This window comes from Phalacrocorax aristotelis, chromosome 9 (genome assembly GCF_949628215.1).
Source record: "Phalacrocorax aristotelis chromosome 9, bGulAri2.1, whole genome shotgun sequence".
Classification (NCBI taxonomy): Eukaryota; Metazoa; Chordata; class Aves; order Suliformes; family Phalacrocoracidae; genus Phalacrocorax; species Phalacrocorax aristotelis.
Genome location: NC_134284.1, coordinates 29,856,933 through 29,872,280, shown reverse-complemented (window position 1 = coordinate 29,872,280; position 15,348 = coordinate 29,856,933). Strand labels below are relative to the sequence as shown.

At 39.3% G+C, this 15,348-nt stretch overlaps 1 protein-coding gene across 3 annotated transcripts in view; it reads left to right on the top strand.

Moving 5' to 3' along the window:
- The window catches only part of BRF1 (BRF1 general transcription factor IIIB subunit), a 175,899-nt gene that overhangs the window by 56,406 nt on the left and 104,145 nt on the right, over window positions 1-15,348 (top strand). For all 3 annotated transcript variants that reach the window (XM_075104105.1, XM_075104103.1, XM_075104104.1), the window contains one exon: window positions 13,002-13,033. In XM_075104105.1, coding sequence (XP_074960206.1) covers window positions 13,002-13,033 — 32 coding nt within the window. The remainder of the gene's footprint in view (window positions 1-13,001; window positions 13,034-15,348) is intronic.

Genomic DNA, 15,348 nt, shown 5'->3' with positions numbered 1-15,348 from the left:
AAAACAACCTGCAAAAAAAAGTAGCTTGACAGAAGGGTTTCATCACAACAGCCCTTCCTACTGACAGGTTCTAATATGGGAGAAAGAGAATACAAGGCATTTTCCACCAGCTCTCCAGCAGTCAGAGAAGTTACGGTGCATACAGGGAAATGTTTATATATGCAGTATATCAGAAGGTGATGAAATACGGAGGAGACAATCCAGAAAGCCTGTGCCCTGTGTAGGATTGTAGAATAATTTAGATTGGAAGGGGCCTCTGATTCCCTGCTCATGTCCTCAGTAGATTGTTGAAGCCCTACTCTGGTTGTGTTGGTTGTCTGTAGCAGTGGACATGTCATGCCTGCTCTGGGCACCCTGTTGCAGTGTTTTCCAACCTTCATGGCAAAGATTTTTTTTTTTTTCTCCTAATATCAGATTTTCTCTTGCTGCAACTTGCATCTATTGTCTTTCATTCTGTGTGTGGCTGAGAAGATTTTGGCTCCATGTTCTCTATAACCCCTTGCTAGGTAGTTAAGACAGGATTAAATCTCCCCTAAAGCCATCTCTTCTTTGAGCTGAACAAACCCAGCTTTCTCACTTTTCCTTGTATATCACATGCTCTAGCCCCTCAACCATCTCAGTGTCCCTCAACTGTAGTCACTCCAGAGTATTAATGTACTTAAGAACCTAGTCCTGAACGTGGCTCTCTGGATGCAGCCACATGGATACGGAATAGAGGGCAATAACCACTTCCCTTGACTGCTGGCTGCCCTTTTGCTAATACCACTCAGCGTGTGCTTGGCTTTTGATGCTAGAGCATGCTGCTGACACCTGCTCAACCTCTCAGTGGGGACCTCTGGCTCCTTCTGTGCAAGCTTTTCCTTAGCTGGTCAGTCCCAGCCTGTGTGTAGCAAGGAGTTATTCTGTCTTGGGCATGAGACTTTTGAAGAAGTTCAAAGACAGATGCAGCTCCTGTCAGCCTGGTTCTCTAGCTTGCTAAGATCCCTCTGAATGGCAGCCCCACCTTCTGACATATTGACTGTTCCCCCAGCTTCGCGTCTGCATACTTGCCTAGGGTGCCTTCTGCCTTGCTGTCTCATTGCTAATCAAGACCGCGTTGCCCCCGAGCGACCCCTCTAGTACCTGTCTGCTAGTTGGACTTTGTACTATTAATCACAGCCCTTCAAACTTGGCAGTCCAGCCAATTTTATGCTTATCTTCTAGGCTAGCTAGCCAAACCATGATGTTTCAACAATTTGGCTTTAAGAACACCATGGCAGACCATGTCTTTAGCTTTGCTGAAGTCAAGGTAAGCAGCATCCACCGCAGTGCCAGATTCCCCTGAGCCTGTGTCACTTAAGGTACCATGTAAAATGGATGGGTAGGTGTCACTTTACTCAGGGGTGCAGCTCAACTGTCTTTCCACTCAGCAGTTTAAGTGTTTGACTAGTGCTCTGTACAGAGAATTTATCTTTGCTCAGAGTCCAGAGCAATCCCTCTTCTGATGGGCAACAGAATGATTGTTGCTCGTTGATTTTTATTTATTTATTGTTATTTTTAGGGCTGGTGAATCAACCCTCTACCTGACTTGCAGAAAACCCAGGTTTGCTTCCATAAGGGGAGTTAAAAGCAAAGAGGGTAGTCAGGGCCGTACCTTGCTTGTTCTCCTCTTGAAGCTGTTGTTGCTGTGCAATCTGAGACGCAAGAATTGTGGGGCCAGGAGATGAGCAAACAAGTGGAATCTTTTGTAGATGAATGGCCAGGCTTTGAGAGGGTGTATACCTAGTTCAGCTTCTTTCTCTCAGGTTATTTCTATGTGTTTATTGCTTTTATTATTGTATTTATTATATGTGACTATAATGAGATAATATGTAAATAGTTCTAGCAGCAGGACTGTAACTCCGGTTTGCTCCTTCCTAGCTGAGGATCCTAGTGATGGAGGTGTAGAATTATAGCATTTTATGGAGAAGGTCAGTATTACAATCCCCATCTTCTGGTTGGAGAAACTGAGGCACAGAAGGGAAGAAAAATGACTTGGCTCATTGGGGCAGTAATATGACATAGATATGTTTGTGCCACATGTGCATCTATACATCACATAGTAGTATGCTGCCTCCCACAGTGTAGGAGTCCTGTTCTGCATATTACTTTCCTATTAGATTTTGCTAAGACCCTGGAATATACTTTTCCAAGTATATTGGCTAAAACATTTAGAATTGTTAGCTAAAATTGTGAAGAGGATCAAGTTTTGCAGGCTCACTAGCTCTGGTGTTGTACCGAGCTTGTTATCAAAATCCTGGGCTGAATGTTTAAGTCTCAGCAATGGGGGAGGGGGGGGGAGTTATAATTTTTCTTTAAAGCTTTGCAAATATGACACAATCAGTGAGCAGCTGTAAGCACAAGACCCACAATAGCATTCTTGGTTGTTGTTCAGAGCAGAGCTGTATTTTAGGAGCTTGCCATCAGCACGCTGTAGAATGTTATTTGAAATTACACTCCTTGGTTACAATAAAACTACTGCAAGACTCTGTGAAAGGAGTCTAAGGAGATCTTTCCCAGCATATCACTGGCAGTTTTGATTTTCCCAGAGGCAGATGATATGTACATCATTACTGACTTTTTTTTCTCTCATGAAGAATTCCAGCAGCTGAGATAAGTTTACAGCTTCTTAAAAACTGATAATGAAAGAGCAGTCTCTGTGCTGTAAGAGAGATACAAGATAAGTACTTGCCATTGCTACAGCATTCAAAAGAAGATAATACAGGAATAAAAGTTTAAAAAGACACTTCAGGAAAATATTCCTCATTTTCCATCTTGATTAAAACTATTTAATGAAGGTTGTTAACTTTTAAGGAAAATACCATTTGCAAGTAAATTAACTCCAGTGTGTTCACTAACTGATGCTGTGCCACGTTGTCTTGTGGTGCTTTGGGAGTTCCTACTTAATGAAGTAAATATTGACAGTAATGCCAACAGAATTGCAGTATCCACAACAAGCAGAGAATTGCAGCAGACTGCTTTCTGAAGACCTGAGTTTTCAGCAGGATATGGTATGTGTATTCTGGCCTCTTCCTTCCCTCCTCTCCCCCCAGTAAAGGGTTTTCCTTTTGCTCCTTAAGGATCCCTTCATAAAGATGAATAACCCATAAACAAGGAGCTGACACTCACTTTATCTTTTTTAACACTGAGAATTGATACGTGTGTTTAAGTGATTTTAGAGCAAATTGATGCAAAATTAAATACTAAACTGAATAAAGGATTTTAAAGTTGTTACAGGAGCTTCTTTGCTCTGTGTTTTGGATAATAGAGGCATGAAAATTAGGGCTTGGCATACTTGAAAGGAGGGACTGAATCTGTGATATTCATTGCATCTCTTTTTATTAAAAGGAGCTCAGGATGCCACTTAGCTCTTAAGCCCCTTTTGCATGTTTTGGACAGGGGGACAAATTTCTATGTTGATTTGCATAACATAAGCCCAGTAGTTAGATCAGGATGTTGCATGAAGGCAGGATGTATCTTGCATCTTTCAGAGGCAGGCACATGGTCTGAAGAATAATTGTTGGCCATAAAAGGTTAGTTACCTACTGGGAGATTATAGCTGAAATACACTTGAAAGCTTGATTCTTCGACCCATTGGAGAGACTTGGAACCCCAGAGTCAAAATGTGTCTTGTAATAGAAGATAATCAGAAGATTTCAGAGCATTTTACCAAGGAAGGGTAAACTGTTGTCTTCATTTCATCCTTATTTATCATGTTTTCGTAATGTGTTTTTTGTGGGGTAGTGGCAAAAATGGAAACAGAAACCTACTGTCCTGAGGGGCAGCCTAGAGTCCCTCCCTCTGGGCTATGCCTTTCAATTTCTTGGGAAAAATTGATTCCAACAACGACACTTTTATTTCCCACCCTTTCATGTAGATAAAATACAAAGTATTTTAAATGCCTGTGACTGTATTTTCCCTGCCCAATAGAACGTCTCAAGGATTTATTCTTGGCAGTGAACTCTCTGCAAAGTTAGCTACCTTAAAATCTCAGGTACGTTGTCTTTCCTCCGTGCCACGTAAACTCTTCCCTCCACCTGCTGTGTTATACTTGTTCAAGGACCAAATTTAATCTTTTTCTAGGGGCAACTTTTCAAGACATAAATTTGTTTTAAATTTAAAATCCAGTATATCATGCCCTTGAAGGGGAATGTGTCATGTTGAGAATTGTATCCATTTCCAAGTACGATGCATCACTTGTCTCTAGCTCTGAAAGGTATTTAAAATCAGTATTTGATATTTTCAAAGTTAGAAGAGCCATTGCAGTTGTTCTTCTTTTTTCTTTACTTTTTTTTTGAGCCCTGTTCAGTTGGGTTCTTAGGAAGTAAAGCTATCTTCTCACCCTGCCAGTGTCAGTTTAAGGTAATCTCTCCTGTGTGCATTGCTGTGAAGTAGAAGTGAAAACATGGTTGCATATTGCATCTTGTCCACAGGTTGGTAAATTCAAATATGCTAACTCAGGTGCCTCTGTCTGTTACTGTAACCCAAGATACCTGGACAACTGTCCAAGGAGGTAATGTGAGTTTTCTACTCCCATACTGCTAAATAAACCTCCCTTGAACACTCTTACGGGTGCATAGCCTGGGCAAGATGCATTAATCTATATTTGGTAAAATACACTATTACTAAGTAATTTGGAATAAGCTGCTATTTATGAACCATAAGGCAAGCCCAGTTTAGAAAATGTAACTCTAATAAAAATCAAATTCTGTATACCTCTGTGCTGTTATGATTTATGTGGGTTTCTGCTACAGTGAACATGTAGAGATCTTTTTTATATTTAGTGCAGGCATTTCTTAAAGTGGGTTGAGGGTTTTTCAACCTACTGATGCAGTGCATCAGTTTAGCTGCATGTTTTCCTATTTATTTTATTGAAAATGACAAAACCAGGCTGCTTTGAGGAGTTCAGCCAGGGTAAAAGTGGCATGTTGTCCTGACTTCAAGTACTGCTGATAAACTAGTCCTAAGTGCCCAGTTTTCAGCTCCATGCTGCGTTTTAAGTTCTGTAACAAAGACAGGTGGTTGGGGAAGTTATTGTGAGTTACTCTAATGTCTTTAATCAAACTTGCGTTGATTACTACAAGACTAGTAATTAACAGTTTGGTAGCATTTGTGAAAGCCTTGCTTGGTCTGTGCCCGGGAGAGCGCAGGCCGCATCCATGAAGCCATTACGCCTGGCGTTTCCGACAGAGTGCTGTAAGTGTGAGGGCGGGTGGGAGTGCAGAGAGCTCTCCCGCCTGCCGAGGTGACGTTTTCCGATCAACAGGAATACACCGTTAGGGGAAAAGGTATTCCTGTACTGCCCGCTTTCTGAATACAAGGGCTCCCTTTGGTGCATGGCGGTAAGTATCCAGTTCTGGTAACAAAAGGTGTTTCTACAGGTATGTGCCTACAGGCATCTGATACAGAATGGTTTATTGTGTCATTGTGTTACACGACATATGTTGATATTCTCGTAAAGGCCTTTGAGAATGAGAAATATAACACATCCGATTGTTGTGCTTCCCACCAAAGGCTATTAAGGAGTCAGCAGTCTCAGAATGGCAAGGATGCGATTGAGGTTTTTTTTTTAAGCTATAATTTTTCTTAAAACAAAGGCTCTAGTGTCAGAAATTCGCTGCTGAAGAGTGGCAGTGTTTTACGTGTAAGATACCTAGATAATGCCTCTACACAGATAAATCAAGTTCACTGATGCTGGCAGGAAAGCAGCGTCCAACTTTCTGCGGAAACTCTGCCACGTCCCAGGGCTGGGTATAGCAGCTGCCACGCTCCCGTCCCAGCGAAGGTCTGTTGAGAGAATTCTCCAAGGACCACTCAGTACCAGAGCATTAGACTCAATATGGGTATGAAAGCAAAGATGTAGTGCTTGGCTTCTAGCATGGAAAATGTAAAACATTCTGTATCTACAGGATTTGGTTTGTTCTGGTTTAATTGAGCATGGTAATGCTACTTTTCAAAAAATATAGCTGGGTGTTTACTGTGGGTAAATTAGGGCAGTATTATGATGAACTTTTGCACAGGAACTGTGTATATACTTAAAACAAGGGAGGTGTTATCAGTTTTATAAGATTTTGGTGTACTATAAAGCAGTTATTCGGCAGGCTTTTGCTCCTTATTTGTTTTAAGGTTTCTCTTTCAGATAACGTAGGCCTTTGTGTTTTGGAGCAAGCTGGGGAGAGCTCTGCAAACAGTGTTACTTTAAAGAGAAATTTGAGAAGGTGGGATGGGTGGCTGAGAGATTGTCTCAGGCTCTAGTTTTGATGGATGCTTTAAGCCAGTGTGAGCTGGCGCAGCTTCAGAAAGAAGTCATCTTGCTTTGCCCCTGCCTGCTCAGTCCTCCCCCAGTCCATCCCCTGCCTTCTATCAGCCCAGGTGTTTGTGCAGTCACATGTGATCCAGGGAGTTAATCCAGCTGAAAACAAGCAAGGAGGAAAAAAAAGAACCAAACAAGATAAAAGAAAAATGTTTATTTCGGATAGTTCCCTAGGCTGGTTTGCCATGTTGCTGCACAGATAGCAGCCCAGGGAAGGGGGTGCTGATGGGCTAGAATCGAGCCAGTTCGGGGCAGGCTGGCTGAGATTATTCTGGTTTGGCGTTTGTTGGAGGTGGTTTTTTGTTTGGGTTTTTTTGGTTTGGTTTTTTTTTTTTTCATCTTTCCAAACTCTTCCATGTGGAGTTTTCAGAAAAGCAGTGTGTCAGGCTCATGACAGTGCTGGTTTTCCTTTGCCACCTCTGAGCAGGCAATGCTTTTTCTCTGCTTCTAGGCTCTGCCACTTCTGTCTCAGCCAGCTGCTTCATGTTTCCAAATGTGTGTGTTGCTGCTGTGCTGAATACCTGACTGTTGTCTCGGAATAGTTCTTCCAAATCTGCACCTCTGAGTTTTGAGAAACTTTTCCTCCACTGTTGCATAACCTTGACAGACTTTGTACACAGGAAAAAGGGATAGAACTGAACTCCTTTGCGTTTACTTAAATCTCTACTGTTGGTGTCCTCCTTCCCAACTGCCTTTTTTAATGTCCACTTTATTATCAGATGGCCATTCTCTGCAGATTTTTGGACTGCGCAGTTACGTATCTGCTTATGTTTTTGAACTCTTTTCAGACACAGGATGTTTTCTGCAAGGATTTTGCTATTTACTCTTGTTTCTTTTTCTTTTGCAGCTTGAGCTTTGCTCCTTTCCTGGTGCCTCTCTCCCATTCTTGTCTGCCAGCCCCACTCTTTTAAGTTCTTCCTTAAAACTTGCTTCTCCTAGCAACGTCTCTTGTTTTCCCTCACCAGCGCTTGTTCAATTTGCTGTTCAGGGGACGGGGTCTCTCTGTCTTGTTTGGAGACTTTTTGTTGTTTGAATATAGCCAACTGGTATTTATACATGGTCACCTCATCCAGCCTGAAGATTAACCTCATGTCTCTCAAAACTTCTAAATTAATATTTACATTTTCATTCTATGCCTAAATTTTCTTTCCCAAAGTAAATACACTAACTAGATTATCTTTCAGTAGCTTAGTATGGATATTCTTTGCATATTTTATCCATCTGATATCCTCAATAATTGCGAGTTGACTGTACAAGCATTATGGGACAAGAAGTTTTTTTAAACTTTTTTTTGGTCGTGTTGCACTGTGTTTATAAATTTACATGCAACTATGTAAATAGTTTGCAGTATCCCACAAAGCAGGTTATTTACTTGAAGTCAGTAACACTATGAATACAGCCTAGCCCCAATTCTTTGAAGACTGTATTCTCTAAGGGCAGTGTTTTCAAACATGGTGAACACTCACTGCATATTCAGCTAGCCTGGCGTGCCTTTGAAAATGTTCCTCTAAACGGGGATGACTCTGAAGGCAATTATTAAGCAAAGCTACAGCATTAATTTAGTAAAGACTGAGCTGTACGTGCATGGGGGAGTCTGAGGGTTAACGTAGCTCACAGGCGTTGGACCCATCCAGTCTAACCAGCTGTGGTGCCAGTCAGCAGCCCAGTTGCCCTAGATTTTGTCTACAGTCACTGGAGGCAGAGGAAGGGATAACTGATGTCAGAGGCTAATTCAGATCTTAGGTGAGCCAGAAAGCTACACTTCTAACCCTTTTCAGTTAATGCCATAAAATCAGACAGGCTGAATGCAGCCTGAAATGCCAGTTGTCTTTTTTAATAATCCACCTAGGTGGTTGTATGATGCTGAATTACTGCCATTAATTTTATCTTAACTATGGAGATACAGGGGCATTGCATGCGCTGAAAGGGAACTGCTAGAGAAACATCCTGATTTACCTGGGGGAGGAGTGTGGCGCTGCTTTTTGTCCTTAAGTTGGGGATTTTAGAATATAAAATATAGAAAAATACAGTTTTATGAAATACAGATGTGCAGCTGTGTGCAAGGAAGGAAAAAATCCACAGACCAAAATGCAATTCTTTTTATTGGTCATGCATGAATGTACACAAAAATATAGATAGCTTTTTATGAAAATGGCATTTGTCCTTACCAGTTGATTTGTTAAATGCTGTTAGTTGTATACTGAAGTGCAGCCTGTGCTCTGTGGACTTCTTGCACAGACAAAAATGCAAACTTAAGAAACTTTCGAAACTGGCTCTATAGGATTTCAGCCTCAAGGCAAAGCTTTTATTAGAGTTATCAGAACTGAGTTTTCTACAAAAGAATTGGTTTCGGTTATTATTTTCTAATAATTCTAGTTCGGTGTCATTGGGAAGAGAAATGTTTACCTTAAACAATTAGTGCTGTCAGTCAGTTTTAATTAACTGCTAATTAAAATGGTGAAAGTTTGTAAAGCAGCAGAGAGATAATAATAAGTCATAATCAGAAATCACTTGATGTATGAAAATATGGGAAGGGAAGTTTGTGAATTGGGTGTTGAACTGAAAGGTGAAACACTGGGTTCAGGGCCAGCCAAATGCTGTTGCTAGTTTTTTTTTTTATCCTGGTATCACTCCACTTGTGTCCAACCTCCTGTTCGTCTTATCTCCATGTGTTCATTACTGTAAGTGCTTCTGGGAAGTTCCCATCTCTTCTGGATCTTGTACAGAACCATAACATTGAAACTGCAAATATTTCATTTTGTTTAGAACTTGAGAAAAATTTGTTTAAATATTTAGAAATTTTGTTGCTTTTCAGTCAGGTTTCCTCGTAAGCTTTGCTTTTTTTCTTTGCAGCCAGCTGAATTGCTCTTTTTTAGTAGAGAGGGTGACTTTAAATATTTTACATATTTAATAGATCTGGTTTTAGTTTTTGTTAGGAACAAAGCATTTTAGTTTCAACTGAAAAAAGGTAACGCTTCATTAGTGGACAGCACAGCTCTTATGGATGTTAGATTTCCGCTGAGTGGCTTGCAGTCATGGTTCCTTGGCACCTTGGCATTAGCCCTCTTTCTGTGGTATGGCTGATTTTGTAGTAAGCTTGTAAAAATAAGTTTAAAAAAGAAGTTCTGAGGGAAACTTACGAAAACTTACTCACTAAAATAAATACTAGACTGCTTGGCTTCTCCATGCTGCCCGTATGTGCCTGTATCTCCCAGATGTGACATGCTACGTAGCATAATAGTTTTGACACGGTGGCATGAAATAGTCTGAAGGTGTCCTGATTACTGTAGTTGTCAGACTCTAAAATAAAGGTTTGTTTGTTTATTGTTTTAGGAGGGGGAAAAGCTCTACTGGAAATGATAGTTGTTATTTTAAAAGTATTTTCCACAGTTTGTTCTGCATCTCTGTATATAACTTTGGCACATGGTAGTTTTGTCTCCTGCTAAATGTTAATATTGAAAACAAAGGGGATTTTGCTGCATAGAAGCACTTTACAATTGCTGGAATATGTAAAATGTAGGTCTATCTGAAGGACAAATGCATGCTTGTTTTGGTATTTTGGGTTTTAGGTTTCCAGTACTATTCATTTCATCATGAACTTTTGTTTCCTCTGGTGCTGAGAATGAGGTCATTATTGCTGTGATTCATTGTGCTCTCACATTATCCACAGATTACTAGATTATAAAGGCAGAAGTGGAGCGTTCTGGCCACTCGGTCTGACCTCTTGCATCACGTTGGTCAAAGGATTCCCTTGAATTAAATCTTGAAGTAAAGCCTTCAGACTCATCTCACATTGATTTAAAAGTTTAGTGGTGGGCGGTCAATTGCATACCTTGGTGAAATTAGTTTAAAGAATGAACAGCAAAGGAAAAGCAGTTGAAACTGTTAATGCTTTTTTCTTTTCATTTTCCTTTTTTAATTGGGTGCATTTATAACCTAAGTCCCCTTGTACTTATTCCCTGTTATTTTGTATGTGTATATCTGGATCAGTAGCTTTTTATCCCTTTGAGAACTTTTCCATGTGCTAGCTGTCCCTGCATGTAAAATTATCATTGTTTTCTTTCAGCTTCAAAGAAAATATTTATCTTATGTATTCAAAAATTATACAATCATATTAAGTATTATCTGCTGCTTTCAGCTGTTGTTGTATGTTCTCCTGAACTGTTCCAACTTTGAAAAGGAGTTTGAAAACAACTGCCTGTTTTTACAACTACTTCCTGCTGATAATTGTGCTCACAATATTCACGGTGAAGGCCAACCCATTGCTACTGCATGACTCAAATTTCCCCTTCGCTTTTGCTTCGCTGTAGCAGCTACTCGTCTAATCAGGGAGGGAGATTGCTGGAGGCTACCTTAAATGAAATCCAGAAATGCCACATTTTCACTGTGACCTTTGCTTACAATTTCAGTGGACACTTGAACTAACTTCTCTAAGGAGCAAAGCAACTGTATGTTAAAGCATCTATAGTGTAGCTCTAAATTGCTTAAGAGTTGCCTGAACCCTGCAAGAACCCTTCTTAGCTCTAATATTTTGTCATTACAAATTCATGCAATGCTCTCTGTTTCCTCCTTACTTGGACAAAAAGGTGGATTTATTTTTTCTCTTATGGTAACAAAGCCTGAGCACTTGTAATGTGTTACTAAGTCTAGGTCTTCGACCAAAGTGTTTTTAACAGTTTGAGGAGGATGAAGAATACTTTGGTGTACAGATCTCATAACTGTACGTGAAATGCCTAGGTTAGAAGAGTAGCTCTCTGGCTCACCTAGCATCTGAATCAGCCTCTGGCACTGATGCTCTCTTTGTCTCCTCCTCTGTCTCCAGCGGCAGCAGGCAGACTCTAGGACCATGCAGTTGCTCACTTTAGTGCCTCAATAACCTATGAGCTGCTTTTCTTTTGGGATTTTTGGATTGTTCTTTTGTTTGTTTGTTTTCCTAAATTGTGACAAAATCTGTCAGACATGAATGATGATTTTATCTCAGTGGTGAAGGTATCTCAGGGTGAGCATAGAGTAACCAGACACATAGTAACAAGCTAGGAACGTTTTCAGACCTATAATGTTTCTGAAGCATAAAACTGTTGTAGTGATTTCTTCCTACATCTGTCTGAGCTATGGACTGTTATGGTTCTTCGGCAATTTCATTGTTAAAGCCTTTAATTTTCTCCTTTTCACTACTGTGATCAAAAATTCAGTATTGCTCTGTGTCAGTTTCTAAGCTCTATATTTTACAAATTGTTTTTGTTAGCAAATTCCTTACCATGTTAAAATTTAAGATTACTTTAATGTCTTGCATAATATTATCTATAAGGGATTTTTCAGAGACATACTGAATTTTCAGCTAATTAAATACCCAGCTATGCTCTTTTTAATGCTAAAATGAACTTTTACCAAATAATATTAACAATGTATTGAATTTTGTAATAAATTTGGAGTACTAAATTAATGTAACTTAAAATGCAAACTATGGCTAGAAGTGCTCAAGGATAAACATTCTTAGCAAGACAAATGTTTATGTATAAACTGATTAAGTTATCTGAATTATTCTCCTTCAATGGCTGATAATATTTAGGAGAAACATGTACTGCATTACTCTGGCATACTTTGAGCAGAACAGATGCTAATACTTGCGTCACCACAGTGTACCAAACTATACTGATGTCCCAGTATTTTTTAAGAAATACAGTATTAACACATTGCTACATACATAAACACATATACATCCCTGTGTACATGTTTTCACACACACACCCCTTTTCTTCTCTCACAGTTTACTTTGACGTTGCTTTTAATGGTAAAACTGGAACCCTTTTACAATGTGTAAGCCACACCTGAGTAGCTGATAAGAGATCCAGTGTATGTTCATTACTTTGATAGCAGTAGAAGCTTTGCACCTTAAGCTTAATGGTGTTCTTTTGTTTTTTTTCCTTTCCCTTTATTGTTAAGATTATGTATTTAAAACTGTGCTTACTTTCAGTAAAATATAATGGAAGCTTGTAGTGGTTTTGGCTTGGTTTTAGCTATTATAAGTTCTAAATGTGCCCATAATGAGTAGGACAGAGCAACCTAATATTTTTGCAGCAGCATAGGATATGATGAAGGGAGTAAGAACTCAAAGCTAACAGCTGATTCTCTTGGTCATAGAAGAGAGTAGCCAACCTGGCTTTCTCTTCCCAGCTCTTTGACAGGTCATAACAGAAGAGGAAAAAAGAAACTTATTGCTGTTTTCTTAGTTTGCTCTTCCATCTGTTTTTCTGGGATCCTGGGCTTCTAAGCTGGCATAGGAGACTGATGATGCTTTACGTTCTTAAGTAAAGTATAATAAGACTATTCTATCTTGCTGCTATTCTTGTTTTTTTGTTGGTCTTTCTTGGGGTGCAGTATATGGTGAGTATTGTAAGTCACACAAGGTGTTGGCTTGTTCTTTGAGACAATCACTCCACAGAGATAACTTGTGCAGTAAATGCAGCGGGGCCTGGCGGGATTTTCTGGGGGTCAAATGGTTGGCTGGATGCTGGCTCTTAGCAGAAGTGATGCATCCAAGTACCGAGTCCGTATTTGGTTTATTTGACAGTTAAACCTGGGTTTATTTCTTCCTTTTTTTGGGTTGCTAATGAAGTCCAGAAACACTGCCACATTCAACAAGCATGTATGTTCCTTGACTTCTTCACAGACATGTTACTAGACCTCAGCGACCTTCTTCAGGTATTGTACCTTTTTTTTTTATTTGAAACTTTTGTTGAATTCTTAAAGTTTAAGATAAATTGCAAGCAAAGAACTATCAGCATGGGCTGTTTGGAATGTTGTAATTGATCTCTAAAAATCTGGAATTTGAAAATTACTGGGTTTTATAAATCTGAGTAATTGTTCAGCAAAATTAAATGTCAAACAAATGTTTTTGCTTTTAATGCTGCAAATAACATATCAAGAGTTAGTATGATCCTTTCATTAGGATTCAGAGTCATTGCAATGGCACAGGGTCAGATGTTACACATTTTTAAAACAACAGCTGTTGAAGACAACTTTTTTGGTAGGTTATATTGTGTAAATGGATTAGTGCACTACAGAAATGTGTTTTATAAAATGTATTTTGAGATAATTACATACGTGATCTGTATGTGGAAATAGAAAGCTCTACTGACATATGCTGTCTTACCCTCATTCTCCATGTTACAACTGTTTTACATACAATATGAGTAGGTTAGTTGCATCTATTTTTGTCCTCCCAGCTGTCTTGGTAAATGGCATCCTCTGAAGACTATTTATTGCTTTGAAGCAATCTGCTGGAATTGCAATAATCAAATGAATCTTTAATTCTTAAAATTAGTAACTTTTTCTCCTTTCTAAACTCTTATTGCGTTGTTTTGATTGCTTACAAACAAGTACTGCATGTGTAGAATGGGAGGTTTATTTCTTTCTAAACACAGGTGATTTTCCTTGATGATTCATGTGAAATAGAATGATCACAGTAATATGACAAGTATGACACAATGTGAAGAAGAGGAGGTATTTTATCTCTAAAAGAAAACACAGATGTATTGTCAGCAAGAACAGACAGAAAAGACTGAATGATTTGTCTTTCCCCTCTACACATTCCAGCCAGAAAAAGTGTTGAGGTGGGGCATATGAGGACCAAAATGTTAAAGAGGTGTAACTGAAGAGATGGGAGAGACAGAAATAGACTAGTAGTAGGGAAATAATCAACCCCCGGAAAGAGGAAAAATGCAGAATTTCAGTATCATCATCTGTCTTTACCTATTTAACTGTGTGAAGACTTCTGATGTGCTCTACTTTATATCTTCTTTAAGGTGAATCTGAGCAAACAGGGATCTTAAATGTTATTGTTAACTGTAGCTAGCCAGAAAGTCCTGTTTAAGAACGTGTAAATGAGCTTTTCAGGTTGTAGCTTGATTTCTCCCCCATGCTGAGTTTAAGGAAAAAAAAAACCCGCCAATAACAAAACAAAAAACCCAAACCCAAGCCAAAGAAAACCTGATGGCAAAACATTTATGGCCCAGACAGAAAACTTCAGTATGTTCTGCTTTAGATCAGCCTTTGCCCACAGATTGTGTGCCAAAAAAGAAAAACAATTAGTTCATTAGATTGTACTGTATTATGTTGATGTGCCTCTTCTTTTTTCTTTTATTTTTTTTTTCCTCCAAGGACAGCTCTCCCATCCTGAAGTTAGGATGTGAACCTCTCTGAATAAAATGTTGTTACCAGTAGTAGTAGTGGCAGTGTTGTTATCTTCTCAAAATATTTAACTTGTTCAGGCTCATCTGTACAAAAAATCTCATACTGGTCCAGGTAATTGTTTTTCTTGGTAAAATGAGAAAGGTGTCAATTTTATATCAGGAAAAAAAATAACATCTGAAAGTCTAAAAAAATGAGCTGCTAACCTTCAGCCGCTCTTGCTTAGATGCTAATAGCAAATTTTGAGATTTTTCTTCAGAATTTTCTACTTGATGCAGCTCAGTTGCTGTGGGGGGTGAAGCGACCTGCAGGGCTGCTAGTCATCTTAAACGCAGGAATTTTTTTGAAGAAAGTTACCAAATGAAACATCCTTATGGAGTGTCTTCATGGAGGCTACTGACTGAATTACAGAACACCATGAAATAGGTTTCAGTGCATTTGAGGGGGAAAAAAAAGTGTAACAACCTGGTGTGTATCTCTTCATCTAAAAGCAAAACAAAAAGTAAGCTTTCTAACTCCACCTACCAGCAAAAAAACATAAATGAAAGCCTGAGAAAAAGGCCATCCGTTGCTTCCTTTTGCCATCTTGCAGCTTGAAACAATACTAGCTGTGCCATTCTGCATCCCCCTTACGGCACCCTGCATAATAGTGACCTTCAGCCAGTGTCTTGCAAGTGCTGTGAGAGTCAGCAGCATCTGTAGCTCACAGCATAAGGAAGGCGATAGCTAAAAGTAAGAGTAATACAAGGAAGATTTGAATCTGCTCTTACCTGCAAGTCAGTATTTGTTTAATGACCTATCATATTTGTGTTCTTTTGCTCTTGTTA